The following is a 27,838-nucleotide window of genomic DNA, read 5'->3' as shown; positions in this document are numbered from 1 at the left end:
TCAGTGTCCTTGGCAGGTTTTGCAGCACATCTGTCTGAAGTATGGGCGGCTGCAGAACTTGAACCTGAGCACCAGGGGGCAGTATGCCACCGTGTTCACATCTTTGCATTCTGAGAAAGGAAACGGGAATATTAGATTAAACACAACATGGGTCCGAAAATATACACAATGGAACTGAGGAAAAATGGCGCAAAAACTGGGAAACAGATAACATTACAAATACATTTGTTAAATAACTACAGATTTTTTAAAGTGGAACATGGAATATTCCGGAGTTAATTTGGAGCCCTCACCCTCGGGGTTGTCTGTAGGGTTGAGGTCACAGGTGCTGGTGCACTGTTGCATCGCTGAGGGCCTCAGCAGCTCTGGACACTCATTGGACAGCTGGCCAGTGTGTGACAGACACTGCACAGAACGCATCTGCTGGCCAAGGCCGCACTGAGCTGAGCACTGAGAGAGAGACATACACGCACACGTATGCACACATACACACACACACACAAGCACACACACACACACACGTACACACACACACACACACACACACAGCCACACATATGCACGTGCATACAGGCACACGCATACAGGCACGCACATACACACACAGGCACACATAAACACGCACACAAGCAATGCAATACGTTCATGTGAAGACGCCAACATTCTAAAATATCCTTTTTGGATTCTAATAATGTGTTGCATATTTTGCTGACAGAAATCTCTGAAAATAAAAATCTCTATAAAATATACGAAAGTAGAACGGAAATGTATATTGAAACATCCTTTTTTTTTTGGTCTATTTCTATTACAGCTTCAGATTATTTTACGTTAACATTTTTCCCATGATAAGATTTTTTCATGCGTTTCCATGACAGCACATTGCTTGGGGAAACACTGTATTACTGCAGAGCCCCAGAGAAGACGTAGCTTGTCTGAATTTGTGTATTTGTATTTGCGGTCCAGTCCAGTCTGTTGGAATGAACAGCGTTTGCTGTCTTAACATTGCTTCGCTGAGACATCCAAAATAAATTACTTCCCCAAAAAAAAAAAAAAAAAAAAATCAAAGTCAGTTACGAGCAGGTTACAAACATTCAAATGACCCCCGTCTGGTAACTCAACCTTGCGATGCGAATTTTGAAAACGGTTTTGTTTTCTCTGGGCTGGAATCAAACCAGAGACGGCGTGCTCTTACCTCACCCCACGGTCCAGTGATCCAATGCGGCGGTGGGCAGCGCTGCAGGTTACAGCGCACCCTAGTGGTGGGACGCCCTTGTTTCGGGCACTCCGACTCCGGCAGCGTGTCTCCGCTCTCCCCGCTTTTGCACAAGACGACCCGATGCCTGTAACCGGGACCACAGCTGGGCGTGCACTGCGTGGAGAAAGACAGCGAGAGTGAGGGAGAGAGAACAAAGGGAAACGTGTAGAGAAAAGAAAAATCGTTTTAAACGCAGGTTTTACAAAAACGTCCCTCGTGGCAATTTAACCCGATGACGGCTGACTAATTAAATCAACATCGGGGTCCATTGTTCAGGGTTCTCTGGGAGTGACGTTTCGACATAATTGTGGGAATTTTTTTGCTTTGGTTTCCATGTTTATCCAAAGAGTGTGCAGAACTGGCGCTGTTTTGTTCTGAAACGTTACTGCACATGGAGTTTTTTAACAATAGCCGCAGGGCGGGACTTCCTGTACCTCAGACCAGTCCAGGGCAAGCCACTCCGGAGGGCACGTGTGGTTGTTGCAGGGTTCGGTGAGGGGGGGTCGTGGGGGGGTACAGGCTTGGTCGTCCAGGACTTTCTCCTCCGTTCCGGATATCTTCCTTTTGCAGAGCACATCCCGCGTTCTCACTCCTCCGTTACAGCTCCGGCTACACTCTGACCAGTCCCCCACCCACCATCTGGGCGCACGCACACACACACACACACACACACACACACACGCATGCAAACGCACGCACACACACACACACACACACACGCAAATGCATACACACACACACACGCACGCACGCAAACGCAAACGCAAACGCACACACACACACACACACACACACACGCAAACGCATACACACACACACACACACGCAAACGCATACACACACACACACACACACACGCAAACGCATACACAAATTCACACACACCACGCACAGACACACACACGCAAACACATACACACACATCCCACATAACGTACATATGTTTCTTAGGCAGGTGCTGAGTAAATATATGGCAGTGCGCAGATGCAGAAATATATACTTATATTAAGATACACACGATGTGCTCTGGGTAAAAATACGCTCAAATGTGATTCTGTCCCCAAACATAGTCTTAGGTACAAATGTAAGGCATATTCAAAATAAAATGAGTTAACAGATGAACATATATTTTCATACACACACTCTGACACGCATGCACAATGCACACACACACACACAAATAACACACACAAACATGCATATACACAATCACACACACACACACACACACACACACACACAAACACACACACACACACACAAAAACTTGCATATACAAAATCACACATACACACACACAAACGCGCATGTACACAATCACACACATGTACACAATCACACACATGTACACAATCACGCACATGTACACAATCACATACATGTACACAATCACACACATGTACACAAACACACACAGGCGCGTGAACAGGAGCACTCACGTGGGAGAGCAGGGTTCTGAGTTGCAGGCCCGTTTCTTGTCTTTGGGTTTGCTTTTCTTGTCACAGAAATGATTGTAAACCACCGAGTGATCGGCCTGTTTCTTACACACGACCTGCTGGATCTGTACGCCTGCGAGAGAAAGAACAGAAACCTCTCTCGTCACAGGTCTCCTCCCTTTCCACCACACCTACTCAGTCCAGCCCGTTCATCAAAACCCTCAGTTCAAATCCAGCTCTGGCAGCTGCACCGGAGGGCCATTAATAACGCGTGCGGTCTTATTTTGCGCTTCAATTTGTTTTAAATCACCGAGAATGACGGATTGCCTGGAGGTAAAACGCAACCACGCAAGCTGATGGATCACGACTGCCGAAAATGCCCTCTCTTTTCCAAAACAAATGAAATCTGAACTCATGCGGAGCAAATGATTTCTTATCGGCCGTCGTCGATTCGGATCATTAACCGACAACAGACGGAAAGTAAATGGACTCGGCGAGAGAGTGCGACTTCAAAGCGCGTTTCGAGTTCTGACCGAGTCGCGTCTGATTGGTTAAGACGCTCCATTCCCAGGGTTCCCCGGGGGATCAGCGCGTTGGTGAATGCGCCACAGAGCACAAAAGGGGGAAGGCTCGGGCCCGCGCTGTTTGTGTGTACATGCGTGTGAGTGCGCGCGTGTATATTTCATCCACGGTGTTTACGTATGTAATTGAGGGGAGGAAATGATACGCTTGACTGATTTCAACGCGCAGTCCGTTGGCCCTTACGCGCATGTGTACACGTCTTGTGTCTCTGAGTGGGCGCATACATTTGTAAACACACAAACACACACAAGTTTGTGTGTACAATTCAGGGTGTGAGACCTTGTCACACACACACACACACACACACACACACACACACAGAGAGAGAGAGTATGAAAAGGTCGTTTACCCCCTGCACAGAGAGCAGAGCAGCGGGACCAGGAGGTGTAGTGCCACGCGTATCCGCTGAGCGGGTCCCGACTCACTGGTGGATTGAACCGGTAATGAATCCCTGGATTCTCCTCTCTCACCAACACCTACCACACACACACACACACACACACACACACAATCATAACTTGCCACTCACATATCAATACGTCTATCAACATGCAATTTTTTTAATTTTTTTTTTTTGCTGTTGTTGTTGTTTTTTTACCGTTCTATGACATTACCCAAGCCGTTCTGCATTAACTGCAGGAATATGTTTATCCTTCACACCAACACAGACAGATACCACCAGGCATGGTTACCATGACGATAAGCGACATGTTGGTGGGTCCCAGGGCCTCCAGGGTCTCTGGTCCGTCAGCGGGCCGCCGGTAATGAAAAGTGGTCCCAGCGATGTCAAAGCGACGGGGGGTGTCGATGGTCAGTTTACCGTTAATAAAGTACTGGTCCCCTTTACTCTTCAGCACTGAAACAGCAAGAAGAGAACAGGGTCAGGGTCTTGGGGTGGTTTAGAGAAGGATGGTAATTTGTACAGCGATAACTATGGGAAGGACATTACATGTATGCTTCCCTACAGCTGACCTCTTTCAACCTCAGTCTGATCTCTAAGAGATTCCATATGGAGACATAATAAAATGCGATTGATTATACAGCGTACACAAGCACTACCCACATACACACACACACACATACACACTCGCACACAAACACACACACACACACACACACGTACTCGCACACAAACACACACTTGCACTCACACACACACACACACACACACACACACACTCGCACTCACACACAAACACAAACACACACTCGCACTCACATACACACACAAACACACACACTGGCCTCTACCACTAACCTTTTGGCCCTGACATATACATTCATTCCTCCTGTGTCAGCATCAGTTAGAAAAGCTATCAAATGGCACCCTCGAGATCCCCACGAGAGATCCATTTACGAATCAAGTCAGGGAAGTTTCTGTCTCACCCAAGTAATTGAGGGAGACGTTGAGCTCCTGGATATGTATGAACACTGATCCTTTGGGAATTCTCACCACTTCCTCATAACCTGAGAAGACACACACACACACAGATACACACACACAGATACACACACAAGCACAAACACGGACAAAAACACACACACACACACAAACACATACACACACAGGCATAGACACATGCACACACAATCACACACAAACATAGACACAGACATAGACACATACACGCACATTGACACACATACACACGCATATACACAAGCACAAACACACAGCCACAATACACACACACACACACACACACACACACACACAAAAACACAAGTTAATTCACAAACACAGTGAAGAAGCAGCGCAGTGTGAGTGGAGGTTTACACAGCAGGGCTGTAACAGAATAAGCAGAAGCTTCGGATTCCAGCTGAATTCCTGGGCAGAGCTCTGCACTTCTGCTGGTGAACAGTAACCATGTCTGAAGCCAGGCAGAGCTGTCCAATCCTCCGACCGCCGAAGGAAAGGAGGGGTTTGGCTTTTGACCTCTCTCTGGAGCTCAGACAGGCATGCAAGTCATTTCTAAAAACCAAGATCTATACTTGTGGTTTTTGGTGGACCAAAAAAATATGAAGAGATTTTTTTTTTTCTGTTAACAATCAAGGGGCTTTGAGTTAAACAGAGTGCCAAAGAGTAATAAACCGCTGGACCTCAACCCCTGAATAACCCTCCATCTCTGCCAGAACTGGATACCGGACACAGACACACACACACACATGGAGAGAGAGAGAGAGAGAGAGAGAGAGAGAGAAATAAAGAGAGGGATTGAGGGGGGTAGAGAGAGAGAGAGAGAGTGAGAGCAAGTTTGAGAGCGAGAGGGAGAGAGAGAGAGAGAGAGAGAGAGAGGATTGAGAGAGGGGGAGAGAGAGTGAGTGTGTGAGAGAGTCAGGGTGAGTGAGTGCACAGATTGGACATAGAGACCCTGAGAGAATGTTGAAGTATGCATTGGAAAATGATTCATGAAAATATGAAGAGAGAGTGAACAGTAACCTACAGAAAGACAAAAAGAGGTGGCCACAATATACACAATGGAAAAATATAACCTTCAGTTTGGAGTTATTGTAAATCAAAAGCTGTCGAACAAAATAGTCCAAGACATTTCGAATTTGGATTCTTCAACCACCCATGAGTATTCATCATTAACTGAATTGTTCACAGAGCAGCAGAAAATTCCACCTTTAAAATTCGCTGCATTCAAATACACAAAACATATTTTTTTTAATACTGCGTCCAAACCAGACATACTTTAAGTCACTTAAAATACAGTTCATTCTACAGTTCTGTCTACTCTGCGTGTGTATTAGGAAAAGGTCGTCTCAGCCTGGGTCCCCATCCACCCAGCAGGCCTCAGTTCACAAGGCCTTATAAATCACACACGAGCCCAAAAATAGCACGCTCAGCTGGGTATGCGCTGGTCACTGTGGTCCCTTGCTCCGGCCGTCTGCCCTGGGAGGGGCTCTCTGAGGCTTTCTGCTGCCTAGAATAAACTCCTCTCTCAGCTTACCGCTTGCCAATGGGCAACGCTACCGGCATCACCTAAATCCGCCCTGACGTGTGACCCGGCTACCTCCCCAAAAAACGACCCATCAACCCATGCGGAGGGAAGGAGGGAAGTGGGGGGGGGGTCGGGAACAACTCCACCCAGCATGATATACCCTCTCAGGGTAGATGGAAACCTCATTAGCTTTGACGGAGGTATTATTAGATGGTACCGAGAAGCAATTTTAGTGTAGTGTGGTCTGAAGTCCCGAGGATGACGTTACTTAATGGTTTCTTAAGGCAATGAGACGATGGAGAATGTGGCAGTTTGTGTGCGGTGACTCTCTAAAGATAGACAACGACTGGTGTCTGACCTCAGAGAACAAGGCGTGACTTGTGACGGATTATTCTGCAATAGAAAACAGAAGAGAAGAAGAAAAACACACACACACACCGCTACAGGGACAGTTAGCTCCTCTTCTTCATCTCTGGACGTCTCCGAAGACGGTTTTCTGTGTAAAAGCTAAACTATTCAGATGGAGAGAGGCGTAAATCTACTGCGTGTAGAGATTTACACATGGGGGGAGGGGGGGGGGGTTGTGACGGTTGTGAATGTCTGTGTTTCAACTTTCACAAGGGAAATAAACACCAAGTTATGAAGCGAAAAAAAAAACCCAACAAAAAACAAGTTCGAAGCTTGCATGTGAACAAACAATTATAATTCTCTTATATAAATGGCCAAAGTCCACAAAAACTCCTGTAACAACAAGGCACGGGTCCAACCAGCATCTCGACGGAGCTGGAAGCACAATGCACAAGCATATGGACACATTTGTGTGAATTTCCATAAGGCAATTACATAGGCTTTGACAAGACACAAGGCTAAATCAGCGCTAAATCTTACTCTCTCGTGGTTTCGCTGCAGTTCTAGCATCCAAAATTCCTCCATTTACTCTCATTTCAGATTTTCTTTTCCACTTGCTAGATCCCAGACTAATTGAACATCATTTTTTTTGTTTTTTTTTTTACTGGCCCCAATATGGCTGTAGTGTAAGGAGAGTGAGACGACAGGAAAGCGAAACAGACCAATCAGAAGGCTTTTAAAGAGCCCCGCGCTTCTTGCCAGGACACAGAGTAGTAACTGCCTCCCCAGAGTCTTGGATTGATTTAGGGGCTCAGCAGCTTGCGGTCCAAGACGCTCTTGAGTTTCAAAAAAAAAAAAAAAAAACCCCTGACAGCCACTGACTGGACGTGCCAACGCTGCCCATACCCTCTTAACCGCTGACCTCCTGGTTCACACTCAGAGGGGTTTTAATACCGGGGTCCGGGTCACAGAGGACGTGTGAACCCAAACACGAGGCTAGTGTAACGGCACGTTGTTAGACAAACCGGTTTTTACCACCCGACTCCCCGTTTCAAAGAGCTGTGCATATAACACTATATTACATAGGGAGAGGAAGTGGGTTTAGCATTACCGTCTGAGCGACTATATTAAAATACATTACTTCGTAATCCGAGAAGTATTATTTCATGGTACTATTTCGAGGATGTGTATTCGACATTTCGTCATGTGTACCACACGTGCCATATGACACCTGACGCTAAGGGGAGATGATGTACAGTATATTTCCATACATCACTCCGTAGTGACAGCAACAATATCCAACACACAACCCGGATAATCCCTTTCTCGTACGCCCCCCACCCCCCCACCTCTCCCCTTCTCTGTACCTCCTTCAGGAAGAGAGTCGTTGAAAACGCCCTCGATGGCCTCGCAGCTGCTGCCGTCTCCCCCGCACACCCTGCAGCGGTCCTCACGCACGTCGGAGCCCAGGATTCGATCGCAGCCCACGTGCTGCGGAGACACACAGGTGCACCCGAGTCAAAGGTCAGAGGTCACACGAGAGACTTTCCCCTCATGCTGTCGACAGCAAAAAAAACTGAATGTGAGTACCGGGGGCGGGGTGGTCTGTGGGGGGGTTTTGGGGGGGGGGACGTTGTGTCATCTAATTCCATGAGGTAAGATTTCTCAATTAGCTGAAAGACTTAAGTCAAAAGTCACGACTGCCTCACAGGAATGTTCTTTATTGGAACACGTTCTTCATTCCTTGCTCTTGTATTGGACGGTTTTTGACTTGCGGCTAAAGTTTATCAAGCTAGGTGAGAAATCTCGCTTCGTGAAATATCACTCCAACGTTATAAAACCGATAAACAGATTCGAATGTAAACTTAAAACATATTTTAATGACTAAAGAGTAACGCCTGGAAAGAATTAAGACAGATACGAAGAAATGCACGAAGACGTTATTGCCAGGCTAAGAAAAACGGACTGTCTGAATCACTCGAGCCGTCCCGGAGTCGTGGATTTAATTAAGTGCCGCAGAGGTTAAGCACTAATCCCAATTTCTCCAGTCTTTACACATATTACTCCCGGCACTCTTTAAAAAAAAAAGAAAAAAAAAAAAGCCTCCCCGGTGCTTTTTGAAATTTTGTCAACCCGTGCTTACATTCCATTAACTACAGTACAAATGTGCAACCCATTTCCCCCTCAGTAATGAGTAGACAGCCACTTGCTGCATGTTAGGGGTAGGGCAGGGTTGGGTCCCCTGTTGAGCAAGAACAGTCTGGGAGTGTCTGGGACATGTGTTTCCACAAACATTGCCATGGGCTTCCAAACGCTCCCAAAAAAAAAAAAGAAAAAAGAAAAATGCCTTAAGTCAGTCACTAACTGTTTGGATCTCAAATAACCATGAGGCTGCAAACAATACTTTGATTTTTCTCTCTGCTGTTCTTTTCTTTTTATATGCACAATAAAATAAGAGAGATAGAAGAGAGAGAAGGGAGAGATAGTAGAGAGAGAGAGAGCGAGAGAGAGAGAGAGAGAGAGATGAGATGGAGAGAGAGCAGGAGAGAATCTGTGTGTGAGAAAAAGAGAGAGAGAGAGGCTGCTGTGATCTTGTTCAGCTGCCCACGGTGCAGACAGCTGAGCTGGAAGGTCACCGGGTTCTCGCTCCATGCAGAACAGTGCTGAGCTGTTGATAAACAGGTTCCCCAGGCTGGAAGAGCACTGCGACTCCTACAGCACTAACCCCCCCCCCCACCTCCCCCCCCTTCCACCCCCACCCACCCGCCCATAACCCAAGTATGAGCACCGGATCACAGCGAAACTCCAAACAAAGCACACGAGAAGAGAAAGAGGCTGTCTGAGCTGCTAATGAAAGCCAGTTACGTCCTGCATAGCTACAGGAAACCGCAAAACAACCATTCTGGTGTTTTATGGTGTTATGTCAATCAATCTGAGAGGGTGTTTTTGTTTTTTTGGGGGTTTTTTTTGGTAAATCTTTTCCCTCACTCCCTCCCTGTCACTGCTCTCTTCCTCTGACAGGGTCTGAAGCTATCCAAAAACAACAGACTTGCCATGCGAAATACAATACAGCTCGACGAAAAACCAGAGAGAAAGAGAAGAAAAGAGAAGAGAAGAGAGGAGAAGAGAGGAGAAGAGAAGAGAAGAGAAGAGAAGAGAAGAGACGAGACGAGACGAGACGAGACGAGACGAGAAGAGAAGCGTATGAAGAAAACGAATCTGCTCCAGACGCGCAGAAGGCAGGTCCAGTCTCACCTTGCACTCTCCGTTAACGCAGACGTCCAGAGAATCGTCACGACACGGCGTGCCGTCCACCACAGCCGGGGCGCGCTCGGTGTAAAAGTTATATCCCTCAGCCAAGCAGTTCAGTGAACAGGATTTCACCCCACCTGCGGTAAAACACAGACCACCATATTCATGAAAGGAAAACACTACAAATCTAACTGTCATAAACTTTGGAATGCAACACTGATACACCAACACGCTTAAACAACACATAAAACCTTTTTAAAGAGGTTCTGTAGGTATGCTTAGGTCAACCAATGCCTCTTCACTCCTTTCACTTTTATTTATTTAGTGCGATTTACTACAGACACCGTGACAAGGCGGTTTTATAGTACACACCAGGTGTGAAACTCCCCATTGAGCAAAGCTGAACACATGAGTACTGATTTAAAAAACAGGAAAAAAAAATCTGTAGCATCAGACTTTATTCAGACGTGATACTTTATTCATTATGTCAATGCGATTTTGCTGACATAAGCTTTTCTGACTCTACTGCTTATGATGGAGTAATGTAGTGTTTAGAAAAGGTTTAGAGTTATGGAGAAGTTATGTTAGAGTGCTATAAGGACCGCGTGCAAAAACAGCTAAGCTCTCAGATTCTCGCGGGGAGATCTACAGAAAGAATCACCTGAGATGATGAAGTCATCAGCTCAAACTATGTCATCATGTTCTGCATATCTGCTAGACAAACCAATCATCCTGTCCGTTTTGCTTAAATGACTCCGTTACACAACAACAACACGAGAACAGGCTGTTTACAAGTGCCCCCCCCCCCCCCCCTTTCATACACCCCACCAAACAGTGAAGTCAACATTCCTTATTGTAAAACACAACACATTTACTCAAAGTGGTCTAATCCATCACAAGCCACATCAACAAATGTCGGTCTAAACTATCTGATAACTGTGCGTGGTATTTTAATGGGCTTGGGCATTTTTTATGTAAGACTTGACTGGTTTGTTCTTGCACAGCTGTTAGCGTAGTGGGTGCCAGAGATGAGAGAGAAAGAGAGACAGTGTTAGAGAGAGAGAGGGAGAGAGAGGGAAAAAGGGAGAGAGAGAGAGAGAGAGAGAATGGGGTCCGAGGAGGGAGAGCACATTTTAAATGGCTCACTTCAAGAGAACAACCAGCTGAATGTGATTAAACTCCCTCTCTCTCTCTTTTTCTCTCTCTCTCTCTAACACACACACACACACACACACACACAGACACACACACACACAAACACAGACACACGCACACACAGACTTGCTACATCCAGTCTCGGCCTTTGTAACTGCCTTAGAAACCTGAGACCCAAGAAATAACAGGAGTGAGAAGGAATAATGTATCTCTCAGCACATTTCTCAACAACCTGGAAAGCCATAATCCCACACAATCGTGTAACTAACAGGAGTAGGGAAGTAAAAAGAATGCCATAATCCCACACAATTGTGTAACTAACAGGAGTAGGGAAGTAAAAAGAATGCCATAATCCCACACAATCGTGTAACTAACAAGAGTAGGGAAGTAAAAAGAAAGCCATAATCCCACACAATCGAGTAACTAACAGGAGTAGGGAAGTAAAAAGAAAGCCATAATCCCACACAATCGTGTAACTAACAAGAGTAGGGAAGTAAAAAGAAAGCCATAATCCCACACAATCGAGTAACTAACAGGAGTAGGGAAGTAAAAAGAAAGCCATAATCCCACACAATCATGTAACTAACAGGAGTAGGGAGGTAAAAAAAAATGCCATAATCCCGCACAACCATGTAACTATCAGGAGTAGGGGGTAAAAAGAATGCCGTAATCCCGAACAATCGTGCAACTATCAGGAGTAGGGAAGTAAAAAGAATGGTGTAATCCCGCACAATCATGTAACTATCAAGAGTAGGGGGGTAAAAAGAGAGAGAGAGAAAGTGTGTAGGAAGTAACAGGTGCTCTTTTTTTAACATTATATTTCCAGAAGACTACGAAATAACACTCTACACTTTTTACAAAAAAAGAATAACCAAATCAAAAAGAAACCTAAGCTCACGGCATCTGCTGCTATGAGTGATTTTAAAATTTCAAAATTAGCCCAGACGCCGTAATTTCACAATCTCCACGGAAGCCGTCCATTTAAACTTGACCCCTTTGTCCCCACGCACCCAAACACCTCGTTCCCAGGTCTACCACGGCACGACTTGCAAGGAATCATGTGAGCGTCGGACCTAAGTGTTAATCAGCGCCTAATCCTCAGCCTGCACACTGGTACCGCGCTAAACCAGAGATTTTCTGCCCCGCCCCGTCTTTATTCTATACTTTAAACGTGTTAGCGGTGGAGGCCTCTCCAGCAGGCACCATGACATCAGATATGCAGTTTCAAGGCTCGTCCTGTGCCAGTAACTGCCTGGTGGAGATTGCCAAACTGGGAATAATCCAGCAATGCAACCCATAGGATCGCTGGTCTTTACGAAGCACATGAGTGGTCGAAAGCTTCTCCTCAACCTTTAAAGAAAGACTATAAAAGTTCTCTTCGCTTCAGATTTTTAAAACACCCAAAGGGTGCGCTATATGAGCTGTCTGAGAAATGGCTTCAAGCTCATTTTAATGGCACTTCTTGTTATTACTGGAATTTCTTATGGAGTTCGTTGCCGAGCGTGTCCAATAATGTTTGATAATGGGAGACTACAATTCCCAGGTTGCTCTTCTCTTGGCAAGTCTGAAGGTGACAGTGGAAGTTGAATGGGAAAGGCGGCAGGGTAATCGCAGGCCTGGTGAGAAATAGCTCACCATGGAGGGTTTTTTGGACAGAATGCAACAATGTGGATGGCTCCTGTCATGGTGAAAATAAATATGACTGTCTGAAGCGCTGTATGATTTTTTTATGAACTGTCCTTGGCTGTCTGAGTGGAAGGAGACCGGCTGTTCTTACTGTTCAAGAGAGGGGGGAGGGGGAGGGGAGACGAAACAGAGAAAGAGAAAGGAAACATAACAAAGAGACGAGCGAGTGTGTACGTGTATGCGTGTGTGTGTGTGTGTGTGTGTGTATAAGAGTGAGTTTGTGAGAGAGTTAGAGAGGCACTGAGAGAATTCAGGGTTGGTAAAACGGGAGAGGGGATGGGACACAGAAAGAAAAGAAAGAAAGAAGGTGTGTGAGTTAGAGGAGCCTGAGTGTAATCTGGCCCTAACGGGTGGACACGTTGTGGCAGGGCTCATATTTTAACAGCTGCGAGGGACTTCCATAGTAAAATCAGCTGACTTGATGAAAGGACCACTTGTTGCCCTGAAGTTGGGTGGGTTTTCCCTCTCTTTCTCTCTCTCTCTCTCTCTCTCTCTGTCTCCCTCTCTGCGAGCCATTATGTTATTGGGCTGGCAGATTAAAGGCAGTTATGTTGTTGAAGGTATTTATCTTTAACATCCAGCGCCGCCCTTTATCGGGCCCGAGGAATTCTAGCCGAGGATTCTGGGAGCTGGCAGGCCAGCGCCGGCATATGGGTGCCAGACGGTAGACTGTCTGAGTTTCTCCAGACCCCTCGCTTCTCCGCCGGCCAGCCGAAAAAGGGCCGGGCCAAGGCAGCTCTCCATCCGAGCACGCTCTGGCTCCTCTCTCCCGGCTCGGCATTCAGCTCGCTCGACTCTGCAGCAGCGTCTGCTGGAGCCCTAACGCGTCGGGTTCCAGGAGAGAGGAAGAGCTTATGTATCAGCTGTTGGGACGAGGAAGGCGGAGGAGGAGGAGGGGGGTGGGCGGGTTGTGGGGGGGGGGTGTCTGACAGGAGGTTAAAACGTCACCGTGACTCAGTGTCTGTGTACTAACCTCCTCTGTAAGGCTTCCAGGTGTAGAATTTCCCGCGGAAAGGAACGCTGTCGAATTGGGAGCACTGAATGGCTCGGAAATCCTGCGATCCGGCTGGGCACTCCTAAGACACCCAGACGTATACACACACGCGCACACACACACACACACACACACACACACACACACACACACACACACACACACAGTCAGACACAGGCAATGCTCACTGTCTGAAAAATCAGTGGTCTATAGCAAATCCTTCTCTATTTTTGTGGTCAGACTGAAGGCATGAGGTCTGCTCCCCTGGACTGTCAGCTAATGACCACAGGCAGCTGTAGGTCTGATCTGCCTGAATTTAAAAAGGTAAGATTGGTGCCCTTAGGAAAGCGATGCACAGATGAGGATTTTCAGTCAAACAAATGCAAGTTCTAAGACTCACATCAATATTACAAGATCTGAAGCGTTTCCTCTCTCCGAGACAATACTTTCCACCGATGGTTGGCCTGAAATCAGAGAAACACAGGCAAATACACATCTGAATGCAATTTCACAATATCTCCCAATAATCACACGCACTGTTCTGCTAAAATCCACCTTATCCCGCACCTATTCTGTCAGTCAACTTTTATTCCTTTAACGGTCCAAGTCCAATTTGCACTGAGATCTTAGTCCAAGAATACGGGCGAAAAAAAAGATTACAATGAGTGAAAAACCTCTGTTTCAGATTGGCACAGTCGCCTGTCTGGACGTAGAGGCAGAAGACTATTCAGATAGGAGATCTGTGCCTATCAAGAATTCAAGCTGTAATTAAGCTATATTGAATTGTCACGTGATTGAGTCAAGTCACATGACCAACCTGGGGCTGTCACAGTGCCGAATGGAGGAGGAGACTCCGCCCCCACACGTACGACTGCACTCCTCCCACGGCGACCAAAGGCCCCACCCACCATCTACACCCTCTGGCCTTGTTCCATAGGCCACACACACTCTTTTATAGCACCACTGTGGAAAAAAAACACACACACACACACACACACAGAGGAGAAAAATTAAATAAGAAAAGAAAAAAAAAAAAAGAACAAGAAAATAAGAAGCATTTGTTCCTGATACTGGTAATGGAATAGAACATATGTGATCCTCCTGCTTTCCATTTTGACCTCCATTACTTACACCTTTCTCTATGGTGTTGGTTTGGCAGATGGTTCCCTCTGCTGCCGGGATGCTACTGGTGATGCAACGGTTACTTTTGCTCATACACCACAACTCGCTGCATACTTCCTGCAACCAATCAGAGACCATAAAAAAAAACACAGTCAGGTTTCATTCAGTCAGGCACATACAAGTCAACTTACACCACAGGCCTGGTTACACCGCGTGCCTTTGATTCAGACCTGTCACATTCCCCTGTGTAATGAAATACGCACGACATACACAGAGCACCTCACCAGCTAAATACCGACCAATCCGACAGAAAAGTCGTCTTCCGCCCACTGCGGAACTCGTTAAAACTATGCGACGGCAATGGAAGTAATTTAGCCCCAAGCGACGCATTCTGGTCAAGTGAGACCGCATTCTCTTTGTGGGATACCAGAGACCGTTCGAGAACAGCGACGCAGAGCGTGTCTCTCGGTTTTATTGGGCCTTATTTTGACTGCGCAATAAAAATCATACCGATTCTATAGAGCGGTATTTCGTTCCAGATGTCCGACTCGCTTCACAGTCCGTCTCATAAAACAGACTATACATACGGCTCTGCTCAATAAAGGCGGCTATTGAACTCTTCATAGCTTTCGTACGGCCCAGCCAAAGCTCTAGAGTAGGCTACGCTGTGAATCATTACGAGGCAAAAGAAAGGTCAATGGTGGCTGGCAGAAAAAGTCTATTTCAGCCAAACAAATTCAACAACTTTTCAACTTTCATGCGACTTTGAACAAATGTGGCATTCTGCCAGAAATATCCAGAGAGAGAGTGAGAGAGAGAGAGAGAGAGGGAAAGATAGAGAGAGAAAGAGGCCTTACAGAGGTAGAACTCTACAACTGGAGAGAGGTAAAGCAAGCCATCTGCTCACAATTTAGAGAGAAAGTCAAAAAAAAAGAGAGAAGGCTGAAGAGAAAGCGAGATACGGTGAGAAGAAAGATTTACGGGAATAAGAGAGACCGAGACGGGGGTTTCGAACCGACCACACTCGGCTCTCGAAATCATTTTTACGCTTTTTTTTTTGAGTCAAACAGATGAGATTCAGAAAAGAGAGAGACAGAGAGAGAGAGAGAGAGAGAGAGAGAGAGAGAGACAGAGAGAGAGAGAGAGAGAGAGAGAGAGAGAGAGAGAGAGAGAGAGAGAGAGAAAAGAGGAGAAGACTGAGTACCCCGTATTTACACTGGCGAGATTTTACTCCGTACTGGAAGCGGCATTGTTCGTCTGCGTCATAGGCCTGGCCTGGGGCCGTGGAGGGGTACACAAACTCCTGTTTGGGTGGAACATTGTTGAGGCAGGAGCCCATGCCTGAACTACAGCAACAACAAAAAAAAAAAAAAACAAAAAAAAAAAAAAACAAAAAAAGGGAAAATGCACAAAGATGACAGCTAATACTGAACATCAAAAAAAACGAAAATAAAAAAAAAAAACCCCAGAGTGATTTACAGCAACAATTATCTGATAAATCTTTCCGCAAAATTGGTTTTAAGTACGGCCGAATTCATATTTAAGACCGTCTTTATTAAGCCCTTTTGGTGCCAATGTGCTAAGTTGTTTGTCTCTGCGGTGAAAGGACAGGGCTACAAAGTCTCACTCGAGGAAGTTGGTGATGTAATCGCGGCTGCAGGCGGACCACACAAAAGGATTGGTCTTCATGGTGATGTGAGCAGCCATTAGCTTGGCTGTCTCCTGGCTACGAGCACCGCATGCATTTCCCACACCATCGTGGTTCATCCCAAATCTGAGAAAGACAGAGAGAGAGACAGAGAGACAGAGAGAGAGAGACAGAGAGAGAAACAATCAAATTGCTGATTTTCCAACCCAAAACAAAACAGCAGTTTACCTCAATTGACAATAGCTTATAAACACACTACCATTATCATGGTTTGAGAAACAGCTGTGTCTAATGATATTATGCTGCTTTTAACATGAATAAAGAGAATTACACGCACATACCCACACACACACACACACACAGACACACACACACGCTCTCAGACACAGACATACTCCCCACACACTTCCATGCACACACAGGTCTAGATGGTCCCTAGCCACAATCATTGGCTCAGAGTCTGTTTTAAAAAGGTACCTGGACGAGCCATCAGGGAAAAAAGCACGTATGGCTTCGCCACCTGTAAAAATACCTCATATGCCAAGATTGTGCACAGACTAAGGTAAACAGTGCATTCAATTATGCTGTGTAAATAATGCAGAGTGCTTAAAAAAAAAGAGAGAGAGAGAGAGAGAGAGAGAGAAAAGAATGCAACAGAACGTGCTTTCATGGGAATTGACAAAGTGCTCGGAGAAAGACCCGCAGTTTCACTGGTGCATGTTGCTAGCCACTAAGGCATGTGGATAAATATGTATGTATCAGTAAAAAAAAATGACGGAGAGAGACACAGAAGGCCTGGAATGCAAAAGCCAGCAAAACAAAACTTTGTCTTGGAGCGAAACTACAAAAGTCGTGACCGACGCCAGAGTCTGAGTGATACACCAGCGAATAAGTCGTAACTTGTTCCATTCGGGTATAAATAGCACAGGACCGAAAAGAAAAATATAAAGCTATTAACACGTTTCCCCATTGATGGAAATTACCCATGATTGTTATGTAAGTCTTCCCTCTGGGTGCTTTCCTGATCTGTGCTTTTTAGTTCAAGCTTGGCCCATTTGAAGTTCAGGTCAGAATTTAATAGCAGAAGTCAAGGTGCCTGAGGTGGTCTGACGTTATAGCAGCGCTGGCAATGTGAGGGACTCGTAATATTTGGACATGCTTGTCGCCAGCAAACACAGGGCGAGTCAAAAACAATTTAATTCAGCAAAGTCCAAGTGCTAATCGAGAACAAGCATAGTCAGTGAATTAAGCTTAAGTTCAGAGAGCAGCTTTGTTCTGTTGCGTTGACTTTTCGGCGAATAAAATAATCTGAAGTAAATCAGACGGTGAGGATGGAGGGAGAGAACAGAGACGGGGTGAGGGAGGAGAGGACGAAGGTGAAGATGAGGGAAAGGGGGGGGGGGGTGGGAGTGGGGTGACTCACGTGTGTCCGATCTCGTGAGCGATGGTGAACGCTGTGGCCAGGCCGATGTCTTCGTTTATGCTGCAGCTTCTCTCTGGCTCACACATCCCCCCAACAGGAGCCAGGCCTGATACACACACACATACACACACACACACGCGCGCGCGCGCACACACACACACACACACACACACACACACACACAACTACTGTTCTAAACACAATATAGCGCAACACACAACTACTAGCTGCAGGCCACACAAATCACAGCTGACAAAGCTATAGAGTTTCAAGAGACAACTGCGTCATAGAAACTGGAGAAATTAATTGATTAGTTACAGAGGAAATTACAAACTAACACAAGAGAGGGCATAACTGGAAACTTTCAGCTACCTGCTAAGCTCTTGTTAGCTTTATTACATACAGAGGGATTAGCAGGAAGTCATTAATATAGTAATTAGTGCAAAAACAATATTACAGCTGTTTTCACATATTTTGTCCACATTCAATTGAGTAAAAATGAAAACTTAAATAAGGCGTGATTAATGTCTTGATTCAGAACCTTGACAATCACGTTTAAGTCATACATTAAGTGCTTGACTGTGATTAAAATATCTAAAACACGTACAAATTAAAACAGATCCCTGCAGCTAATATTAAAAAAAAATATTACGTCCTATTCAGGAAAAAGCCTGTGATGTGATGCTTTTGTGTAATTTTCACGTCTTACCTAAGGTTCCGCACGGTTTATTTTTGTAGATGCAGATGTCGTACCTAAAAACAGAAAATTAAGGTCAGTGAAAAAAGGGCTGGGACAGACTGCGGTACTCCCACTGACACAAACATATAGAGAAAGAGCAAGAGAAAGAGAGAGAGACAGAGAGCCAGAGAGAGAGAGAGAGAGAGAGAGAGAGAGAGAAAGAGAGAGAGAGAGAGAGAGACAGAGAGAGAGAGAGAGAGAGAAAGAGAGAAAGAGAGAGAGAGAGAGAGACCGAGAGAGAGAGAGAGAGAAAGAGAGAGAAAGGGGGGGGGGTACTGTCCTGATAAGAGAATGATACAGTAAGAACAATGACAGGAAATGAGAGATGCTGACAGTTGTGTCCTTTTGGATGATTTTCCACTCCTTTGATAAAAACGTCCAGAGACGCAATCCAGGCTAAATCATAGCATCATTCTCACAAACGCATTCAAACACGGGCCTGCGTCTCAAACGGGAACCACACGCCACCTCCCATTTGAACATCAGAGACGCGGCGTTTGCCAAAAGGTGCTCATTTTCCAAAAGGCTTCCCACAGTGGGGTTTTTTTTTTTTTGCTAGTCTTCTATGTCTCCTGTAATACGTACTTTACCATGTCTAAATTATGCCCCTGTCTCCATGGCCAAGAGGGAAAGCTGTGAGATTTCAGTCAGCTGTTTGTGAGTGTGTGTGTGTGTGTGTGTGTGTTAGTAATCTAGAATGTCCAGATGCTCAGTTGAGCGGAACAGTCAAAGCTTGCAGCCCTGCAGACATAACTACTACACTAAACCAAAAAATTTACTCTCCTGACAAAAAAAAAAAAAAAAAAAAATTGGCCAGAGGAGAAAGAGGAAAAAGAAAGACAGCAAACTCATGAGGCGGTAGCTCAAAGAACACGAGGGAATTACAACAGTACAGACAATGACACATCACATCATCCTTAACATGCTGCGCTAAAGCTTCGCCAAAACTCACAGAAGCTGAGGTATTTGAATCTGATTGGCTGACCTGGTGATGAGTACGGCTGTGTCATGATGGGCGATGCCGTTGTCGGGGATCGCGTTGCCGTGCCCGTTCCGGTTCTGGATGGATTTCTGCCACTTGCAGAAGCTGTCTAAAGATTTCCCTGCATGGTGGTTGATCTCCAGAGTTGGCTGACAGTGGAGAACAGAAGTTAAAAAAAAAAAAACATTAAATATGTGCGATAAATATAGAGCTACTGAATATAAATAGAGCATCAGTAATAATTAAAGCGTCCTCTTGAGGACTGATATTTTTGAAGGGAAAAACAACATGGCGCTGTTACCCATCTTTGGGTTATTTCTGACTATAAACATCACACCATATGACATTTTCATCATACAATATACCTTTTTCTTTACTGTTACTGCACACGGTGATTCTGAATGTGCTAAACTAAATAAGTAAATAACTTGTCAAGTATGAGTTTTGTTATTTCATTTTTTGAGGTAAACAGTTTCTTCTTGAATTATCCTAATGATCACCTCTTGGGGGGGGGTTAACATACATGTGGGGAAATACAGCTAAATTCTTCTTCTTTTTTTTTTTTTTTGTACCAAGTCAAAATATCATTTGAAGGGTCACCTTTAACAACCTTACATGGGCTGTAAGGACCAGTGAACTTTTCGTTAATGGCTGTGGAATGGTTATATGAGCTGATCTGCTTATGTGCCCTTTAGATGTTAATACTCTGGGTAGCTCGGTGACAGACTGAAGCTTTGGCTGCTCTTAAGCTGCGCTGGCAGCACCAAGGGGAATGCTTTAACTAACCACAGCAGGGTTACGCGCTCCACACAGGAATGCACACTGTGACATAACTGGCAATTGTCTCATCCACCGCAGTCTTTTTTGCCTCTCTATCCGGCTCTCCTGCTTTTCTCTTTTTCCAAAGGGCCTGAATCATCCGGAAACTGCAGACGGAGCTTTAGCGCGCGCGCGACCAATCCCTGAGGTTTTAATCTCGAACCTCAGCGTACCGGACCGCAGCAAAGCAACGCTGCTAATACCTCTTCTAACGATCGTGACGGCTTCGTCCCCCCCCCCCCCCCCCCCCCCCCCGTCGCCGGTCGGACGACACGGCCTGGAACAAATTACGGAGGCTCATTTTTAGCTGTCTGTGATTCACGACCATTAATGCTTCATTACCTACGCCACAAAAAACCACCGCTAATGACCCCTCCCTTGCGTTTCCAGACATCTGCAGAAGTCTGTTCGGGGGGTTCTCTGTTCAAGCCACGGGTGAGCCAAGTTCTGCTAGGTCATACTGACCACAGTGTCATTAACACCAAATTCAGGATGGTGGAGGCGAGACCACAAACAAGATGGAAGACTGATTTCCCCCCCCAAAAAAAAAAAAAATGCCCTCTCACAGCAGGTTACGAGAACAGTGCAGGCACAGTCTTTGAGAACCAACCTCAGGATCCAAAATTGACGTCACTGACGTGACCTTACGGGTCAAAATTAACAACAAGGGCAGTCATCAAGGGACCGTCGAGCACGCCTCACGGATCCGTATGAAAAACAACTTAACTTACGCGGACCTTTTTAGAGGAGGGATAGGAAAGGAGGGACACTTAAGCCAACAAATCAAGCAACAAGGAACTCTTTGACATTAACGGCAGTTCTTTGACGGTGATGGAGGCTCTTTGACGTGATGGAGGGAGTATTAGATGTTTGCAGGACGTAACGAGGGCCGTAGGAAATAGAAGAAAAAAAAAAGAGAGCGAGAGAGAGAGAGCAGAGCTGGGCATCTGCTCCGGCCGGTTCTACCTGGTCCTCCATCAGCAGGATGAGGCGAGTCACCACGATGTTGACTGCATTCCCCAGACTAGAGTCCTGGAACAGTTTGGCAACCTGACCTCCAGGGAAGCAAGAAAAGATCAGTCTTAAAAACAGTGCAAACACACAAAATGCTTATGCTTTTAAATCCCCCCCTATAATACCAATCCTGACTTCATATTATTAGCCTTTACAGCACATCTGTTACCAAGCGCAACCTGTTGTCTCAGGTCTTTCCAGCCAGCTAAAGCCTTTTATTAGATACATTCCAGGAGTGTAAAACAGAAAGAAGAAGTTAGGTCCAGTCATTAGGTAACCAACAAAAAAAAAATCCTGTCACACTCCATTTACAGATTTGAGATTTTACCCCGATCGCTCCACAGATTTACTTGCTGTAGAACAAATAACACGACTTCATCGTGCAGACGTCATGCTGTCCAATCAAATATCAGGATGTTCTCCACACATTTTTCTGCTTTGCTGTAGGTATACAGACAGCATGCTGACAGAGCAGATCCAGCTCAGTGTGAAACTTACAATATTCATGACAGCTAGAATGTACTGCTCGATGTCTCTCCGTCCGTGGTATCCCACCATCATCTTATCGGCCACTACCAATGTCTCCACGTAACGCTCCCTGCTCACCGACCGTTTGAGTGGCAGCTGACCGCGTCCCATCTGGTTAGGGGAGGCCTTCATTGTCCTTTGCCACCAACTGAAGCTCTTACTTGGTTTCTCATCTGAAGCAGAGTTAATGGCAAACTGTTATGTGCCATAGAGAGTTCACAGATAGAATCAAATCTGCTAACAAAAAAAAAAAAAAAAAAAGTTTGGAACAAAGATGATAAAACTAACTATCCAGACTGTATTAGTATGTGTAGCAAGATGCGATGGGGCTCCCCACTGCCATTAGACTGAACCAGAGATAAGCCTTTGCTGTACAGTAATGACAAAGAAACCTTTAAAAACGTTGGCGTTATTTGCGCCTACCAATGACTCCACAGGACTGGTCCATATACTGGTGTCGCAGGGACGACCTTTTATAGACCACATGGGGGCGTCCCTCCCTCCCGTCGATGTTTGTGTGGTTTTCAGCTGAGGCAAGTGGCTCAATGAGGTACTCCTCTCCACCAGCAACAATCACCCCCTGCTGAAAGAGTCAAGAGGTCCACGGATTAACGCAACTGGCGAACTCTGAGATGACCGTGACGGTTATGAAAGTGACATACATGGAAATGCCTAAGAAAAGCGTCACAGCGGGTGGTTCTTTATTCTCTCTATGCTCTCAACTGTTTGATGTTTCATGATTAATGCATTAATTTCTCTATTATGATAATATCAGCACCCTTTGTCAGCATGTTTCAATACAAACGCGTTCTTGCTCTTTCGCCGACAGAGAAGATCTAATAGGAGGGGAATGCAGTTCTGTCAGAACGGGAACGCGTTTTGCCAGAGATACAAAATGTCCACACTTCCTTTGATTAGATCTGTTGGGTTAAAGCCATGGAGTTCAATGCGAGTGTTGTTTCCTTTTTTTTTTTTCTTTTTTTTTTCCTTTTCTCTCCACAGCACACTTTCAAAGTGCTCATAATCCTCTAACGAACTTAGTGATGCTCTTGTTAACACACAGTGAATTCCCTCCACTGAATTAAGTTATGCTACTCTGACCAGAAGTAATTATCTTCAGAGCTTCTAAATGCCTGTATGAAGATGGATCATCCCCAACTCTGTTTACCACTTGTATCGGGGACTTGGCGTTCCTCTGCTTTTTAATGGTTAAAATATTAGTATGGATCTCCGACTTGCTCTTGAGAGAGGACAGGGAACAACCAAGATACATGTGCTTTAGAGCAACTTATTTGTATCTGAGGCAACTTGTGCTAAACTGTACAAAGCCGCATGCAGTGTTGGGTGATGGGTTTTGAGTGCATGACTAAGAGAGGTCCTCAGTGGGTCTTCTGGGTGTTGTTTATGCAGGTGCATTACCAGCCTTGTCTAGTAATGAGCATGCCGCAGCGTGTCGCTTGAAACTAAATCCATCATTAGGGTCCAAAACACCTGTTTCTGGAACAGAGCTGTAAACCAGCTGGAATCGACAAAGATGTGATGGCAGCTGCCCACTTCAGCTTTTGCTGCAATATCAAAGCTAATCTGTCCAACAGAATGATGACAGTGAGACACACTTACCAGTTGGTACTTCTGTACATTTCTTTTTAATATACTGTAAGAGTGAGGATTGGGACTCTGGTCTAAGACTTAGCAAAAACAGGCTCTACGGACATGGTTACTGGTATAAAACAAGTCAAATCCTAGAAAAAAACTGGTAGAGAAACTGGGAGAAATTTGCCGTAGGCAATTCCACTCCACTCCAGGTAGGCCACGCAGGTGAGTCCTTACCAGGCCATTGCAGTTGGTGAGGGCGACTGCGGTAGAGTGCGGTTGATTCTGTAGGTGACCCACATAGTGGCAATTAGGGGCATAGGGACGGCTCCAGGCCAGACGCCCCCTTCTCCAGTACTCCACACGGAACTGGCGTGAGAGCAGCCCCCCCTGGAGGGTCAGGTTGAGCAGGAGGCTGGTGCTTGGTGTGGAGAGATGGTAGTACAGCTGCGGATCGGCCTGTTGCGTCTCCGCGCTACGGCGGTGGCGGTCGTGCGGTTGAGGGCTTCCCTCAACGGTCAGAGCCTCACCCCGCCGCCCCACACGCACTGGGATGGCAATCTCATACTGGTCCAGGCTGGAGAGGAACGCAGCTGTAGAAACACAGAAGTGGAAAGCAGGATTAACCTCGCATTCCAGATGACGCAGAGAGAAACATCCCTCTGCGGTTTTGAGCAAACAAGGATATTTTTCACAATTAGTGCAGGTCTGAAAGAAATCAACTAGCCACATTCTGAACGTGTCGTTTTGGAATAAGAGACTTGTCTTGAACCCGCTAAGTAGAAAAGCTACTGGCAGCCTGACCAACTGGCAGTCTATCGCCATGGAAACTCTGAAATTGTATACTTCCTGTCCCCAAGCAGTGGGCCCTGAGATTTATCGTCCAAACACTTCTCTCTAAACACTGCACCCATGGGGAAAAGGTCACCGAAGAAGCACACGATTTTCAAGCAACCAATCTCCATACCGTACAAGGGTTTGTAAGATCCTCCCTATGTTAAGTAAGCAGAGCTGGAGGATCACTGTCTCATTTTTGAGATGAAGCCCCAGTCCACGGTTTACAAGACAAAGCCAGAACAAACAACCAATAAGTAGGAGTACAAAACCCAGACTGAAGCAGTAAACAAGCATGTGAGCATCTCCTGTTCCCTCTGCAATTCTTGTAAATGTATACATTTCACAAAAAAAAACAAAGAAGGATGAGATTTTAAGTGGTAAACACATTTCTTCAACCCACTGGAGACACACACACAGAAAATACAAATAGAAAGCGAGGAGAGGGCGGATATGGTGAACATTTGTTGAAGATACAGTTTTTTGTTGTTTTTTTTTTCTTTCAAACTTCGAATAGGAATTCGAAACCGACAATACCTCTTCTAATTCTCATTACAGAAATAATCTCTACAGACAAGGTCGCAAGCTAAGACTGTCTAATTAGCGAAAAATGAGCTGTTACTGAACTCCAACTGAGATTTCAATGGACTTTCAAACACCTCCACTTATTTAGCCTAACCCTAACACCACCACAGAGTTCTGCAGGAGAGAAAGACTTACAGTGGGACAGGAAATGAGTGAATATCCAGTCTGATACTCCCTGAAGGCATTCTGGAGGTACACTACAGGCACAATTAAATGCGGGGGGGGGGACTTGCTGGGGGTATGGAGTCAGGGGGTTGGTGTTTTTATTTACAAATGAACTCTTTTTATTGGCTATTGTACAAAGATAAACTGACGATTCTGTAGTGGTTTTAGATTATTCACCAACAAAGGTTTTGCTGTGGCAATGTTGAATCAACACGCTAAGACTCTAATTTGTAATCTAGGACGTCAAACTCAAGCGTAGCAGGTTACAGCTATGAAGCTACTGTTTCGCTTTAATATGTTTAGAGTTAAAAAAAAACGTGTCCGTTTATGTTCTCGAAGGGTGTGAATTTTGCGGCCTACAAAATCACACTCCATATAACCCAGAATTTAAAGTCTCGCTTTTTTTTTTTTTGCCTGGTTCCTACCCTGTTTCCATATTGCTTTGCAGTCTCCTGCGGGGGGTTTGTCCGCTGTGTCAATAAATTGGCCGCTTTTTTTTTTTTTTTATAAGTTAACACATTTCCATTAACGGCATGACCTCTTCCAGGAATACAAACACACCCCTGCCCTGTGGTCATCGTCATTTGGCAGGGCAGACACTATCATTAAAAAAAAAACAAAAAACAAAAAAAAACAAGCCCCACAATTCATGGAAGGGCTCTCCCTATTCTCGCACCTATGGAGAGCACAGCTCCTCAGGAGATCCTTTGATGTGTGCTTTAATCACTACCAGGGAGGAGCAACGGGGAAGATACTTCCATTACTCACCAATAAACCAAACCACTACAGACAAAGCTTTGTAAAAGATTCAAAGTGCTCGACTTTTATTAAAATAAACCGCCATTAAGAACTACCCACGGTTTGGGTTTATTTTAAGATTTGGGGGAAAGGAACCTTTAATTAGACTTTAAGAGGGAAAAAAAAAAAAACGGACGAACAGTGGCCCTTTTCTCCTGTATCATTCCCATAGAAATGGGGCGGTGGAAAGACCCCCCCCACCCCATCCCAGCTCCCCCTCCTCAGATGTACAACAGCTGTATCTGGTCAGGGTTGAGTCGACACCGGAGGAGGAGTGGGGAGGCCTCTATTATGCCAAGCGAAAAAGTCAGCCTGTCTTTAAATGTATGCCACAGAAACTCAGTTCCAATGAGCTTCAATGTACCATTTCTGCCTCCTTCTCAAGCCCTGTCCATTTAGCTTTCAATCACAGAGCTATTAAGTGGTTGAATTATAGGACTGTGTAGTGCTGAGCTCCAGATTGGTGGAGAAATTATTTATATACTCGGTGCATTAGCTCAGTATCTTCAGACACAACTAAATGACATAATGCCCTTCTCACAATGTTTTAACTGCATTATTTGGTTGTTTAAAGGAGGAGGGGGGTGGGGTGGGGAAAGAGATTTGAAAAACTTCAGTAGTAGCTATGCCATGTCTGCATATTTGTCCTCCCTCAATGTTAAATAAACACTAGAGTTATTCAAATATACTCTGGAGCTTGTCATGAACTGAAACTTTGAAACAACGTGAGGTTCTTTCAGTTAGGCATTTTCCCATTGTTTTAATATGCATAAGCCCGTTTTCCTCTTTAAATTCGTGCCCACATCCGCAGGACGAGACCTGGCATTGATTTACTCGCACTGTCGAGTGTCCATTCATGTGATCGATTTTGCCTTTTTTTGGTGTGTGGAGTTCCCCTTTAACCCCACGATAAAAAAAAAAGAAAAAAAAAGTGTATGACAAACAGCCGAGACCACGCGGACAAATGCATACTGATTCATATACTATGAACGAAAGTCCATTCTCGAACAGTTTGAAGCGAACTGTTTCGTTTTAATTGAACAGGTTTATCAAACAAGTCTTCTGAATTAGAGAGAAAGCCAAGGTGGAATTCTCTGGGTATAAAGATGCAGAGGGCAATGAAAATGAATGAGTCCATAGTCATTTTGAAGCGGTCTGCCTGACTATTGGAAACAGATGACTTGGACCGGGGGCAAAAGGTTAACCAGTGGAAATACAGTCAGTCACTTATTCTGCGGGACAAATGACGGACATTCAGGCCACGTCTACAAGTGGATCTGGTTAAACCAAACTCCGACTGGGGGGGGGCATTTTGGTCTTTGCCTTAAGGTCAAGTTCAAAGGAGTTAACAGTACGGAAACACGGCTAAAGGCAGTGTTTTTTTTTTACATTCGGGCCTGCGGGCGCACTGGACGGAAATTCTTTATATCACACATCACCAACGCACCTGACAGAACCTGTCTGGTAATTAACTGAGCAGTGTCAAAAACAGGACTGCATTGAAACCGTGCTGACGAGCAGGTTCCTGGGACTGGATTTTTAAAAACACTGAAATGGTTTACGGGACTTACAGCGGCAATCTTCTCACGGCTCCCAGCGTGAAGCATGTTGTATCCAGTGACTATGGTGCGCTTTGTCTGATCTCCTTTAAAAGCTGAGAGTTCAGACAAAACTCGAATCGTTCGCTTGATGACACTGTCTAATCTCTTCCCGCGATATTCTAGAATACGCATCAGTTGATGGCACTTTTTTGAAGTATGCTCTCTCCGTGAAAAAAGCAATAGTTAATCAGGTTAGCATATACATCACAAACCGAGAAAAATAGAAAGGATTCGTCTCACCCTGCGACTCCTCAGCAGTTCGACTTCCTGCGACTTCGGTAGCCGCCATGACAACGATGCCAATGCAGACCAAGGTCCTCCACACCGTTTCCAT

The 27,838-nt window shown here is 45.3% G+C and overlaps 1 protein-coding gene across 1 annotated transcript; it reads right to left on the bottom strand.

The window, feature by feature from the left end:
- adamts10 (ADAM metallopeptidase with thrombospondin type 1 motif, 10) lies at positions 1-27,838 on the bottom strand. The gene is made up of 24 exons (XM_030784874.1): positions 27,745-27,838; positions 23,759-24,114; positions 22,352-22,511; positions 21,899-22,101; positions 21,353-21,436; positions 19,571-19,716; positions 18,556-18,599; positions 17,847-17,952; positions 16,403-16,549; positions 15,980-16,121; positions 14,785-14,892; positions 14,471-14,616; positions 14,054-14,117; positions 13,633-13,735; positions 9,822-9,955; positions 7,934-8,057; positions 4,660-4,740; positions 3,966-4,129; positions 3,623-3,749; positions 2,695-2,824; positions 1,690-1,894; positions 1,193-1,369; positions 294-450; positions 1-110 (listed from the first exon to the last, which is right to left on the bottom strand). The coding sequence occupies exons 1-24, from the start codon at positions 27,836-27,838 to the stop codon at positions 1-3; spliced, it is 3,312 nt and encodes a 1,103-aa protein (XP_030640734.1).

The sequence above is a fragment of the Chanos chanos genome, chromosome 9 (genome assembly GCF_902362185.1).
Source record: "Chanos chanos chromosome 9, fChaCha1.1, whole genome shotgun sequence".
Lineage (NCBI taxonomy): Eukaryota > Metazoa > Chordata > Actinopteri > Gonorynchiformes > Chanidae > Chanos > Chanos chanos.
Note: the sequence above shows the minus strand (reverse complement) of the source record. Positions and strands in the feature narration are given on the sequence as shown.

What these genes read in the sequence shown, in the direction of transcription:
- adamts10 (XM_030784874.1), bottom strand. Translation starts at nt 27,838, where the DNA reads ATGGAAACGGTGTGGAGGACCTTGGTCTGCATTGGCATCGTTGTCATG. An exon ending in TCAGATCTTGTAATATTGAT is followed by an intron (nt 13,736 to 14,053) that starts GTGAGTCTTAGA and finishes TGGGTGTCTTAG; the next exon opens with GAGTGCCCAGCCGGATCGCA. An exon ending in CGACTCTCTTCCTGAAGGAG is followed by an intron (nt 4,741 to 7,933) that starts GTACAGAGAAGG and finishes GTGTCTTCTCAG; the next exon opens with GTTATGAGGAAGTGGTGAGA.